The sequence below is a fragment of the Miscanthus floridulus genome, chromosome 3, assembly GCF_019320115.1.
Source record: "Miscanthus floridulus cultivar M001 chromosome 3, ASM1932011v1, whole genome shotgun sequence".
NCBI classification, from domain to species: Eukaryota; Viridiplantae; Streptophyta; class Magnoliopsida; order Poales; family Poaceae; genus Miscanthus; species Miscanthus floridulus.
The window spans coordinates 132,232,713-132,246,765 of NC_089582.1; the positions used below are offsets into that span (position 1 = coordinate 132,232,713).

At 48.6% G+C, this 14,053-nt stretch overlaps 1 protein-coding gene and 1 pseudogene across 1 annotated transcript; one reads left to right on the top strand and one right to left on the bottom strand.

The window, feature by feature from the left end:
• The first annotated feature begins 314 nt into the window (after positions 1-314).
• LOC136542470 (peptidyl-prolyl cis-trans isomerase CYP37, chloroplastic-like) lies at positions 315-4,669 on the top strand. Its single transcript, XM_066534932.1, has 12 exons — positions 315-579; positions 649-828; positions 915-1,004; positions 1,194-1,289; positions 1,419-1,526; positions 1,642-1,691; positions 2,438-2,540; positions 2,815-2,868; positions 3,281-3,436; positions 3,552-3,674; positions 3,972-4,021; positions 4,132-4,669. The coding sequence occupies exons 1-12, from the start codon at positions 400-402 to the stop codon at positions 4,253-4,255; spliced, it is 1,314 nt and encodes a 437-aa protein (XP_066391029.1). The 5' UTR covers positions 315-399; the 3' UTR covers positions 4,256-4,669.
• On the bottom strand, positions 4,455-11,375 carry LOC136544458 (uncharacterized; annotated as a pseudogene).
• Positions 11,376-14,053: the final 2,678 nt, after the last annotated feature.

The following is a 14,053-nucleotide window of genomic DNA, read 5'->3' on the forward strand; positions in this document are numbered from 1 at the left end:
GTTGGATCTTAACTTTACGATGCAAAAAAAAATCATATGTTAAAACTGTATAAAATACATCGTCGTGGGGTGGACACACTCAAACAGAAAACGGTGAGAATGTAGAGAGACACAGCACGAATCTCGACATACATCTGGACCATAGAAAAGTGGAAGAAAACAACACAAAAAAATATGGGAGCAGATATTTAGAAATTCCGTTTCACGAAACGCGGTCAAAACCCTCCACAACGAGACTTTGGGCCGTGCCGGCCCGTAGCTCAAGAGGAGCCCAGGAGGAACCGAGCCAGTTCGAACCGGATTGCAGCTTACTGGTTGGGAATCGACGCTAGAGGGCCACCACCGCCTCGACGGCGATGGCAGCAACGGCTACCATTCCCTTCCAATCTCCCGCACACCATGGCGTCGTGCGTGGCCGCGATGGCGCTCGCCGGCGCCCGACCTGCGTCTCACGACCCTGGCCCCGTGGCGGCCAGCTACAGTGGCCACGCGCAGCTTAGCTTCCATCGCCGCGGCGCTCGCGCTCGGGTCATCCGCGCCTCCCACAGCCGCCCACACCATCCCTCTTTTGCGCGTGAGGTGGGCATGTCACCTAGCTCCCGAGTTTGCAGCGTTTATTGCCTTACTGGCACGGTGGGTTTCATGTAGGATGAGGGGGTTCTGGAGTGGCTGACGGGCGCGGGCGCGGCGCTCGCCATCGTAGCCCAGATTTCCGTGTCGCTGCCGGCGAGCGCGGTGCTTTACTCGCCTGACACGAAGGTGCCGAGGACCGGGGAGCTGGCCCTGAGGAGGGCGATCCCCGCTAACCCGAACATGAAGGCTATACAGGTTTACCTGCTCCTCAGGATTTGCATGTAGGTTTGCTTATTCGATTCTTCCGTCTGAGCGTTGCCTTACATTGCTGCATTTGGCAGGAATCGCTGGAGGATATTTCCTACTTGTTGAGGATACCGCAGAGGAAGCCATACGGTTCCATGGAGGGCGATGTGAAGAAGTCCATCAAAGTAAATTGTCTGTCTCCATGGCATGTTATTTTTTCTGGTTGCTCTTCAGAGTTCAGAGTAACTAATTCCTGGAGCTATCCAGACTGATGGCACATGCTTGATCTGGGCATTGTCCTTTTGCAGTGCACTTGCCAGTTCCACTTGATAGGATTGCACTTCATACATATACCACTCTGTGCTCTTGTGCAGATAGCAATGGACAACAAGGAGGCGATCCTGGGAAGCATTCCTGCAGAGCATAAGGAGGAGGGTGCCAAGCTATATACTTCACTACTCGAAGAGAAGGTAACTAAAAAATGCTAATGGTGCAAAATGTAGTTCACCGAACAAACATGAACCCATTTTTTTACCTGTATTTAGCCATGATCTTTATTCTTGTTGCATCATAGCTGAGCTATTTCACATCATCTGCAGGGTGGTTTTCAGACTCTCTTGAAATATATTAAGGAGAATGACCCTGACAAACTTTCTATAGCACTTGCTTCGTCACTTGATACTGTTGCTGAATTGGAGCTGTTGCAGGTACCTCAGTGAACCCATAGACTGTTTGATAGAATTTAGACAATGCTTAGAACAAGGAATTCGGTTCCAGTGACCATTCTGATAACTTGAAACGTTATTTCCCCCCTTTGAATAGGCTCCTGGTCTGTCCTTTCTCCTGCCCCAACAGTACTTAGAATATCCAAGGTGACACTTGATTTTCTCTTAAGCTCTAAATTCTATTTCTGTCATGCTTGCAAATTTTTTTCATAATTGTTTTTCTCGTTCCAACTAAACTAGCACAGGTTCTGGATCATAACTTAGCTGAATGTAGTTGTTATGGAATTCGATCATGCAGGACATAGTTATATACATATGTTCAGTGCAGGGGTTAAGCATGAGACTACCAACTGCTTGAGCTGCTTGATGTTAGTGATAAGGGATCAAGGCTGCCCTATAGAAATTTAATTTGAAATTCACATGTGTGTTGCAAAACCTCATCTAATTCTATATTGCAGTGCCCAATGATAATAACAACATCAATTTACCACTATTTTCACACTGCTCTGATATCAAGTCTGCTAGTGCAAAACACTTGCTAGTTATTTTTTAACCATGTCCATTGAACTTAGATTGTCTGTGAATTGCTAAAAATTTTGTTGCCGTCATATAGGATTTGAATGGTTGAAGTTCAGTTAGTGGTTGGTAGAATGGGTGACAACATCGTTCCTTCTGAATTTCTCAGTATCAGTGTCAAATCCTTATCACAGTTAATTTTGAGTACTTTAAAAATAAACTGCACAACATGTTTCGCAAAAAATGTAGATGTAGGATCCAATGTCAATTGAAATGTTCAGCTTCTGGGGGTGTTTGCGAAATTTGAGCATGCTGTTCTACAATGTCTGACAAACGATTTTTTATGAAATTTAGTTTAAACAGCTTGCTATTAATAGGCTAACAGGAAGAGGAGTTGTTGAATTCACAGTTGAAAAAGGTGATGGTTCAACATTCTTTCCAACTGGTGGCGGTGAACCGAAAAGTGTTGCTACGATTCAGGTAGATAACAGTAGCATCATAAAGTTGTAGTCCATGGAAAGCTATTAATCTGCAGTTTTAACTCGAGACATTTCTAGCATTTTTTCCCCAAACCGTCTGTTCTGAGAATAATCTGTTGTACTTTTGTTAGTGCTGTAATGGATCTAATAGTTGTGCATAAACTTCACTCTTCTGATGCTAGTTAATTATAAGACCTATAGACATAGTAGTTGCTGCTACGATTTGTCATGACATCTGGAGAATTATGATGGGTGCTGGTTGTTTACTAATGTAGGTCATTATTGATGGGTACTCTGCCCCACTGACTGCTGGAAACTTTGCAAAATTGGTAAGGTAGCTTGACTCTGACCCCATCTTATTGTTTGCTCCTGGTTGTTTTGGGGAAATTTCCAAATTGTAAACTTTTATTCTCACTCATTTCTTGGAACAATAATGTACTTACTTTGACCACTATAAAACACAAAAGTACTAACTTTGTCAAGCAAAAATGATATTAGCAGATGAAGATCTCTTCAGTAACTTTTAGTAGCAAATGTTTAGAAAAAAAAGCAAAAGACTGTATTAAAGACGATGTCCAAAACAGCAGGTAAAAGAACGGCAGGTGTGAACAAAAAAATCTCTTTATTGAAGAGGAGTTTTCCATAATCTTACTGTAACGTATTTACAATTCTTGAAGTTTTACTTTACGAGTTCTTTGTTCTTATTACCAGTTCTCATTCAATGTAGCAACCTTCCTTCAGGTCTTGGATGGGGCATATGACGGGGTAACACTTAAATGTGCAAGCCAGGCAATTATTGCTGATAATGATACTGGAAAAAACGGGTATACTGTTCCATTAGAGGTCAAGCCAGCAGGACAATTCGAACCATTGTACAGAACTCCACTAAGCATTCAGGTCAGTCACTCTCCTAGACTGGTTTAGTGGCGATGGAAGTTTAAGCATATATCTCTGTTCTTTAGGTGAAGGTCTCCTCTGCTGTAATTCATTTCTTTTGCTTCATCCATTCTAGGATGGAGAATTGCCAGTCCTGCCGATGTCGGTGTATGGTGCTGTTGCCATGGCACATAGTGTGGATTCAGATGAATACTCCTCACCAACACAGTTCTTTTTCTATCTTTATGACAAGAGAAACGTGAGTAACAAAATGGCTAGAATTACATATTTTTACAATCCAATTTAAAGATCAAATTTGAGTGTACTTTGTTGAATAGTGTACCTACTTTAAACCATATTTGCTTTTCTTTAAACATAAAGCTGAATATAAGTATTCAGATAACAGACCAGACTCTGCCAGGTCATACAAAGGGTTTGAATGCCCAATCTAGTAATATAATAAGTAACAAGTCGCTTCTCCAGCCTGTAATAATCTGTAGAAGCATGGATTGTGTATAGATATGTGAGTTAATATGTCTCTCTTTCTTTTCTGTAGTCTGGCTTAGGAGGAATATCGTTTGATGAGGGACAATTTTCAGTTTTCGGGTAAGTCGTGACTGAATTCATTATGTGAACATTGAGTAGCAAAATTGATCTATTCCATTGTGAATAAGGACGCTGTAAGAAATTTTATGCTTATATCCAAACAATTGCAGGTATACCACGGATGGAAGAGATGTTCTGTCCCAGATTAAGACCGGAGATAAAATTCGTTCTGCCAAGCTTGTACAGGGCAGAGAACGCCTTGTGCTGCCATCAATAGCCCCCGAAGGCAGCTGATATTATCGACCCCAAGCATTTGCAGCATTCTTTTACACTGATCAGGCAACCAACATTTTGTATATCCAAGCCACTAAACCTGACCAGACAGTTTATAGTCAAATATGGAGTATATATAGCATATATAAGAATCGTTGTACATGGAACCATTTTTCTTGTGTAATAGTCGATACATCGGAATCTGAGCAGCCTGGAATGCTTATTCGACAGGTATGTCACGGTGCCAGGGAGTTGCCGGCGGTGTGCATCTCTCGTTGAGTCAGGCCAGGATGTCGCCACGGACACGCTCGATGTTTTCATCCGGTTCCCCAAATAGCAAGGAGTGGAGCATCCCGTCGTATATCTTGATAGTCTTGTCCTTGCTGGCGGCGGCGGCGTACAGGGCGCGGCTGACTTTCCGGGTCGGTAACCTCGTCGGCACTGCCGTGCACGACAAGGAACGGGATGCTGACCTCGCCGAGGCGCTTGGCCAGCTCTTCGGTGGCACGCAACAGCTCGACGACGGTGCCGAGCCTGGGGCGGCCGTTGTAGCGCACAGGGTTGCGCGCTGCAATGATGCGCTTGGCGGGCACCTTGACGGACTTCTCGATGAGGTCGGCGGTGGGCACGATGGCGGCCGTCGGCGCGAACCGTGCGACGAAGGTGAGGATCTCCGGCAGCGACCACGGCGGGCGGATCCGGTCGGAGATCCTGCACATGGGCGAGACGCCGCCCCCGCCCACTCCTCCGGCCGCGTGCGGAGGTGGACGAGCAGGCAGATGGCCCTGCCCATGGACTCGCCGAACAGGAAACAGGGCACGCCCGCGTGCTCCTCCCTCGCCCTGACGGCGCGGAAGAAGACGAGGAGGTCGGCGATGGCGGCGTCGAGATCGGGCACGAAGGCGCGGAGGCCGTGGGAGCGGCCGTGGCCCGGGAGGTCGGCCGCGAAGCAGGCGAATCCGGACCGCTCGAGGAAGACCGCCGTGGACTGGAACGTCCAGCTGATGTCGTTGCCGTAGCCGTTTTTTCCTACAAGAAAGAGTTTATAAAAAATGAGGCTTTTACACGTATGCCATTAAAAAAAGTTTGTAATTACACATAAATCATTAAAAAAATTGACCGCATACGAGTGTCATCGTTCTGAACTTCTTTGCTCTTCAAGCCATTTCGTCGGTGTTCTGTTCGTTTTTCACCGTTACATGTGGCCCCGGTCAGTATTAAGGTCCAAAATACCCTTCTCTCGTCAAGGTCTGGCGCGTTGTTCAGGTCACTTCCCTTGCCGCCGCCGCAGTGTCCTACATCTGCATCTGTGGCCGCGTCGACCATGCCGCCCCCAACGCCATCGACAAGGTTGTCGTCCACCACCGGGTGGTGCAGAGGCTGGTGGAGCGGCGTCGACGGGTACTCCTTCACGTGCCACCGCTGGGGACTGGAGCACGTCAATGGCTCGCGGAGGGTGCTGCTCCGCGGGCAGAGGGTGCTGGTGGTGGTGGCTCTGGCTCTGCCTCTTCCGCTCCCGATGAAGCTGCAGCACCTAGCTGTGCCTGTTGGCGTGCTCCGACGGCTCGAAGGTGGGGCTCGCTATCGGCCGGTACTCCGGCAGCAGCCGCCCCTGCCTGTACCGCACGCCGCGCGTGTTGCACAACGTGCTGCGGCCCCTCCCGCCACTGCGGCGTCGACGACGCCCCACAGTGCAGGCACAGCTTCGCCGACTTCGTGGGCCGCCACGGCTTTCTCGCCGAAGCCGCCGCCTTTTTCTTCTTCTTCTTGACAAGGTACACAGCTGGCGCGGGCGCCGGCGCAGGTTCCGTCCTCGGACGTGGCGGAGGTCTCCCCCGCATCAGAGGCTTCTTCCTCACCAGGTAAACATCGGGAACTGACCCGGTCTCCTAGATAGGGCTGTCGGGCGACGACTCCGAGACCGGGCTATCCGGCGGGGGCGACCGGGCGGGCGTCCTCGCGGTCGCCGGCGTGGGGTGGCGCTGCACCTGCCCCACAGCGCCCCGACCGCCTTGAGTCGGACCCCGCAGGCGATGCAGAGCGTGCCCTGCCCCATCGGCCCCGACCTCCACTGCGGCGTCACCGCCGCGCCGCACTACAGGCACATCCTAGCCCTCTTCGGCGGCCTCTCCTCTGCTGCCAAGGCGATGTGGTGTGGGTTGGGGAGCGGGGCTGGCGCACGCGCAGGCGCAAGGGACGGGGAAGGGGACATGCCTCCTCGGGCCGATTATTAACCGCCGCAGCTGGGGGAACCGGCCTCTTTGCCTCCTCCGGCGCGGGGACGACGGGGAGCTTGAAGGCCGACCAGCCCGACGACGAGGCACGGAGGCGGAGACGGCTGCGCCCCTTGCGCCGGACGGTGGCATCCAGGCAGGAGATGGCGACGGGCAGGGAGAGCCATGCCGCCGGGAGCGAGAGCACGTAGCCAGGGGCCCTGTCGATGTTTTACCACCGATAGCCTGCCACGGGGGTCCCCGAGGCAGTATGTTCGAGCTTCAGCGTATGCGGAATTCGACGGTTAACGCAAGAGAGTCGATTTATCCTAGTTTGGACCCTCGATTGTTGATCGAGTAATAGCCCTACATCCAGACGGCGTTAGCCTTTACGTTGGATTGATTGTAAAGCGTTGTGTTGTACAATTGTTCTCTCAACTCCTGATCCAAGGAGCCCTGCCCTCCTTTATATAGTCAGGAGGCCAGAGTCCTAGTCGGTTTACAATGAGAGTTCCTAGTAGGATTACAGAATAATACTACTACTAAGATTACAGGTGAAGAATCCTAGTTAGGCTAGTTCTTCTCCTTTCCTTGCGGGATATCCTGTGGGTCCCGCACCGACAAGCCCCCGAGCACTTCATGGTTGAGTTCTGGAAGCCTCGTCTTGTTCCTTCAAGTCTTATCGAGCAGGAACAAACATCGTCCGAGTGCTTTCTTGAGCGAAACCGTGCAGCGCTTTGTGAGATCTTCGCGTAGTGTGTACCTTTTTAAAAAAAAGTACCCCCATTTGGATGTAGCCCCCGAGCCTCTTGCTTTTTGGCACAAGGAGCTTGAGGGTCTTTTCTTGAAATCTCCCTGATTCTTCGTCGAAAGGCTCATGAGCATATACCCGGTTTCTTTGTTGAAAAGAGCTCGGATTTAGCTATGTCCGGGTTCTTTTGTCGAAAAGAGCTCGGATATAGCTATGTCCGGGTTCTTTTTATCATGTGGCCTTGAAGTCGTCTGTTTTGAAGAAGTCTTCTGAGTGATGTGCGCTTTTTTGAAGAAAAAAGTGCACTCACTGAGTGTAGCCCCCGAGCCTTTTGCTATTTGGAACAAAAAGTTGAAGGGTCTTGAATCTGAGTTGTTCGAAAGAACTATATACCTTTCCTTTTACAGCCCCCGAGCATATATCCGGATTGTTTTGTTCAGGAAGAACTCGGATGCAGGGTCTTGGTGTATTCTCTGGTAGTCTGCTGTTGTCAGATGTAGTTGTATGTTGGTGGTTGAGTGTAAATGTCTTTTGTTCACGGGTTGTACTGTGTTGGTATATTCTCCTGAATATGCTTGTTGTTGAGTACTGTTCCTTCACGCCTGAGTCCTCTTTCATTGAATTCTGTCTTTTCACTATGTCCTTTATTAGGCTTGTTTTATTGGTGCTCCTGGTCCATGTGCACCGCTCCTTCGGTCTATAAATACCCTCCTGGAGTGTTGTTTTGATTCGTTGAGCGTTTTGTTGCTTGTTCTGAAGTCTTAATAGTCATGAATATGGTAGTTTGTGAGATAGAGCAGCCCCCGGGCGTATTTTGTAGTTCTTGTATGTCTTATCGTAGCTAGAGGAAGTCTTGTGATAGGGATTAGAGGTAGACTAATCCCACAACAGCAATGTACCAGGATGTACGTGACAGTAGTTGGAGGAAGTCTTGTGATGTGGGCTTTGTTCCTTCATCTGGCAGTTCTGGGTTGATCCTCACCGCTTGTCTTGAGACTATCCGGTGTAGATCAACACCATATCCAGCATCACATCGAACTTGGGTAGACAGATGCCTGTCGGCCTTCTCTGCTCCTTATTGTCCTACCGTTCTGCTGATTTCAGCCTTGAGTGCACTGCGTCCGTCCTTTGAAGAAAACAGTGTAGCCGAGTGCGGTTTGTTCTACCGAGTAACGATTTGGAACATGTAGTCGTTCCAGAGCCTAGTTGTTTTTGGGTTCCTTTTTGCTACTTGTCTGTCGTAGTTCTGAGTTCGTTGGGTCTTGTAAGATGTGTAATCTTGTATCTTTCGAAGTCATTTGTAATAGAGAGAATCTTGTCTTCTGAGTTATCATTCTTTATTCTGCTGATGTCCTGGTTGTCTATGAGATTCCCAAGTTCTTTATGTTAGAACCGGGTTGTTATGTTCCTTGTGAGGTAACCTTCTGTTGCTCCATGGCTGATGAGTTCTTTTTGCAGCCATATGGTAACTCTACTGTTTTGCTGGATGGATAAGTTCGAAATCTGCCCATTGAACTGTACCGTTGTGTGGATTTGTGCCTTCCGTCATTTTAGCTGTGTTAGTAAATGGACCGTTGCATTCTCACACCGTGTTTAACGGGCCTAGTGGGCCGCGTTTTTACCGGTGTAAAATCTATTTAAAGGTGTTTGTCCTCCTTTTCTTTGGTACCCTGCCTTTGTCTTGAAAACCCTAGCCCTTGCACCTCCGCCGTCGCTATTGCCGCCACCATCTTTGTGCCGCCGTCCAAGCCTTCTCTTCCCCTGGTGCCTTTTTGCCTCTGTTAGTACATGGGTAGGAAGAAGGCCACGAGCAAGTCCCAGGCAACCTTCGTGGACGAGGAATCGTCACTTTCCGTGATTGAGAACCAAGAGTTCGTGGCCATGAGGGCTGCCCAGAAGGCTTGGCCGGCTCCGATGACGGCTGAAGATCAGCTTCGGGAACTTGTCAGCAATGGTTTGATCTAGAGCAAGGACATTGTTGAATGGAGAGTTCCAGGCGAGCATCATGTCCCTGCTCCAGGTCCTGGTGAGATCGTTCTTTTCGTCTCCTTCATCCGTGCTGGACTTTGCCTTCCTGCCTCCGCCTTTCTTCATCAATTTCTCAGCTATTTTGGGATTAGCCTGAATCATCTTGCTCCCAATACAGTCCTTCACCTTTCTGTCTTTGTTCATCTTTGTGAAACTTTTCTTAGAATTCTCCCTTCTATTTCTCTCTTTTGCTACTTCTTTCGTCTAAAACCTCAACCCCGCCACGAAGACACCAGTGTTCTTGGTGGCTGTGGGATTCAATTTCGCCAGGGTCTTAAGAGCAAGTTCTTTAACTATGACCTGGTTGACTCTGTGAGGGATTGGCGTGCCGACTGGTTTTACGCCGCCAATCTGATTCCTTCTCTTGTTGTTCACTCTGGATCTGGTCCCTTGGTTAATGACCGATGGGATAAGAACCCACTGACGACGGCTAAGGTTCAGGCAATCCAGCCATTTCTTGATAGAATAAGTACTCTAAAACAGCAGGGCTTGACCGGCTTCGGTATTGTCTTGAGCTTTCTTCGTTGTCATGTTCAGCCTCTAAAGGAGCGAGAGAACCTTGGTTTCGAGTATTCTGGGGCTGAGGATCCTTCGCGCATGGTCCCTGCCCTTGAGTTGACTGACGAGGAGGTACTCGAGCGTCTCTAGAAGATGTTAAAAGGAGCAAGCGTTGTCCCGCTTAATGTTTCCGAGTACTCTGCCAACAACCCGCCTCCAGCTGTAAGTCATTTTCTTTTCGTGCAGGTTCTTTCTATATTTCTTTTGTTGTATCCATTTTTTGCTTAATTTTCCTTGTCTTGTTGTTTTATTCTTTTCATAGGAATTGGGGCGCAACTTTGTTGACCCGATTCCCCTTGATGTCCTCCCTGCCGTGGTGAATACTGGAGAAAATCTTGCTAGGGCTTCTGTAACCAGTAAGTTCCCAATCACCATAGTGTTTCCTGGAGTTTCTTCCGGAGTTTGCTTCTAGCTTTCCTTATTTGTTCGACCTGGTCTTTTTTATTATGATTTCTTCTAGTTTCTCCGTTGTGACTTCCGCTTGGTCCAAGTCTCTCGAAGGCGGACTTCCTTTGATTTTGATCTTCCTGTTCATGCGATGTTGACTTGTCTGGTAGTCTTGAGAGGGCCCTTCCGTCTTGCGTCCTTAGGACTATTGATCGGAGGAAGTCCCGAAGCTGTTCTTGTTTTTCATTGGAATGTGAAGTCGCCCTGAGTTCTTCTAGTGCTTCTCGGATCTTATCGTAGGGTGTATTCGCTGCTCGTCCTTCTTCGACCTCTCGCTCTGATTTTCTTCTGTTGTACTCGACTAGATCTGACTCATATTTGATCCAAGTGTCCTTTTGCTGCTTAGCACGGCGTTGACGTCCTTGTTTCAATTTGTTCTTTCTTTCTCTCGCTTGCCTCTAACTCTCAGTTTCACCATCGTGCCCCTAGATAAATGGTGATATGTTGGATTCGAATTCATCTGAAGACCTAACGTCGGGTGCTTCTAGGGGGATCAATGGTAATCGAGGATGACGAATCATGAATACTTCTCTAGCGTGAGTTGTTCTGTCATCGTCGTTGATTTTTGTATTGCCAGAGCTGTTGATAACTTCAGTAGAGGTTCCAAGGTCACAGATTGAGTCTCCTTCTTGGTAGGGTAGAGTTGTTGTTGTCGTATCGTCGACTAGTTGGGTGCCGTCATCCTCAGGAACGAAATCTGGTCAGTGAATGATGCAGTCTTGAGATGTTATAGTTAAAACGAGACCTTTCTGGGCTTCCTTCAGTGGCATTCTAAGCACCGGATCGAGGAATCCTTCGGGCCGTGTCTGATAAGATGTTGCCATGTTGTGGAGTCCGGATGGAAGAGGACCCGACTTCTTTGAAGTACTCTGAGTGTACTCCGAGTAGTAATCTTGATAGGCTGACGTCATGTTTCGGAGCTTTGTCAAAAAAGAACTCGGTTTTTCGAAAGAACTCGGATAAGACTTCGTCTCGGAAGCGAAACTTGAGTTTGAATCGGATGCGTGAAGCTGCGGAATCTGAGTTGGATTGGACATTACGAGCTGCGCGAATCTTCTGGCAAGCTGATCTGTCGTTGTCGCCGAACTGGAAAAGTTCTGATGATGATCTGAATCTTTGAGGAGACGGCCTTGGAGCTTGCCATCGTCGCCTGCCTCGCAGATCCATGAATCGAAGATGAAAGTTGATCCCGTCGAGAAGATCATGCTGTCGAGGTCCATCAAGCTCTCGGATGCAAAGTCGTCGAAATCCCCTACCTGGCGCGCTAGCTGTCGATGTTTTACCACCGATAGCCTGCCACGGGGGTCCCCGGGGCAGTATATTCGGGCTTCAGCGTATGCGGAACTCGACGGTTAACGCAAGAGACAGTGGATTTATCCTGGTTCGGACCCTCGATCGTTGATCGAGTAATAGCCCTACGTCCAGTCGACGTTAGCCTTTGCGTTGGATTGATTGTAAAGCGTTGTGTTGTACAATTGTTCTCTCAACTCTCGATCCAAGGAGTCCTGCCCTCCTTCATATAGTCAAGAGGCCAGAGTCCTAGTCAGTTTACAATGAGAGTTCCTAGTAGGATTACAGAATAATACTATTACTAAGATTACAGGAAAAGAATCCAAGTTAGGCTAGTTCTTCTCCCTTCCTTGCGGGGTATCCCGTGGGTCCCGCACTGATAGGCCCCCTCCGAGTCCTCCTCCCCGCCACCGCGGTGTGATGACAGAGATGGGGCAGTGGGACATGGCGGCCGGGGGCGCGAGGGAGTTGCTGTCCACCGGCGTGGCTCCAGGAGATGCTAGAGCAGATCGAGAAAGCATCTACGCTAGACCTTGACGAGAGAAGGGTATTTTTGTTCTTTTATACTGACCGGGTCCACATGTAACGGTGAAAAACGAACAGACCATCGACGGAATGGCTTGGAGAGCAAAGAAGTTCAGAACGATGACACTCGTGTGCGATCAATTTTTTTAATGACTTATGTGTAATTACAAACTTTTTTAATGGCATACATATAAAAGCCTCTATAAAAATAAAACATTCCTGATCTATCTTGATGACGTTCTAGACCTACGCTAACACACGTAGTCCGCCTGCTCTGGCCTGAATCTAGTGGTCGGCTTCAGACAGCCTGAATCCAGCGGTCGGCTTCAGATGATGTGCAGTAGGTCACCACGGTGGATGTCGACTCCAGAAAACATCTTGAGTTCCGTTCCTTCCGTATTTGAGTTCCGTTCCTCCCGGTCGTTGCCGTAGCCGTGGACCATGAAGACGAGCGCCCTGGGCCGCTCGGGCGCACGGGGCCTCCATGAGCGCGTGAAGAGCCGCCGGGCGCCCGCGTCGGGCGTGGTGAAGTAGGAGGGCTCGCCCTCCGCGCCGTGCGCCGCGTAGAACTCCGTCTCCGTGGCCGGGTGCTCGCCCCAGAAGTGGACGGCCGGCGCCGGCGCGTCCCCGTCCGCCTGCATGGTGGGGTCAGAGTTTGGTCCCTGACGTTGGCGTGGGGGGTTGGTGTGCGGTGTGTGTGGATGGGGAAGCAGGGAACTACTGGTGGTGGCCGGCGAGTGGGGGAGTCGCTGGTCGCTGCTATGCTGCCTGTCGCGTCGCGGCAGGGAAAGGGCAAGGGGGCGATTGGAACTTTGGATGCGGGACGGGGAAATCGCTCGATTCGTTTGGGACTTTGGGGTAGGTGGAACGGCTCGTGCCGCGGGTCCACCCGCTCGTCTCTGCGTCGGTTATGCAAAATCCACATGGTATACTATTCGTTCATAGTTGGCACGGAACATTAGTAACTCGTGTACCGATATTAGGGCCAATATAAACCTTTTGATTTTTGATCTATGAAAAAAAAACTGATTCTATGCGCCTGATTCTCAGTTTCTGCTTTGTTTTCTTTTGATGAAGGAGAACCTTGGCAGAATTTAGCAGACAACAAATTCCATTAAACGGAGCGTTTTCATAAAGGTCATGTTCGCTTCTTATAATCCGTTTTTTTCAGTTTGTTTTTTCAGCCGAAACAGTGTTTTTCTCTCACAACAAATCAACCGGAACAGTGTTTCGGCTTGTTTTTTCAGCGAAACGAATCATGGCAAAGTGTGAAAATGGGTAGGTCCGAAGGTGACTGTAGCCACAAATAAGAGCCCAATTAGCAATGGATGGCCGTATGAATAGATAATAGTGTAGCTACAAATAAGAGCCCAATTAGCAAGGACCTATCACCTATTCGTGGGCTGCAGCTGCACATGACACTGGTGCTGCTTATTGCTTAGGCCGCCTATCTCGGTTCAGTTTTCCTTACACAGCATGCAAATTGCAGTGCATGTCGATGATGCTGGACATAAAAAGTTAACGAAATGACCAATTAGTACCATGTCCTCTAACACTAAAAAAACATAGTTGTTAAATTCTAAAAAATAGAAAGATTTGAACTTGGTGTGGATAAGTTTCACTGCAATCGTAGCCATCATTGACACAAGCATTAGGGCCTGTTTGGATGCTGCCTCCTAGGCACCTTCGACGCCAGGCAGAGCCCCAAGGCGTTCGATTTTCATCGCCTGAGGCTGAGATTGGTTGCCTGGCGCACACTCAGGCGAGGGCAGCATCCAAACAGGCCGTAGTTGTCCACCAACCCAGGGCAGGTGCTACTGGTGCTACAGCATGCCCTGAGCCCATGTATCTTTAAGCAATCCATCCATGTGTTTGCAACAAATCTAAGAACAACTATGGAATCAATTTTTTTTACTTCCTCTAATTCCTGAATACAACTTTTAGAGTTGCCTTAAGTCTTTTTTTTAAAAAAAATTAACTAAATTAAAAAAAAATGTCAAAATTTAT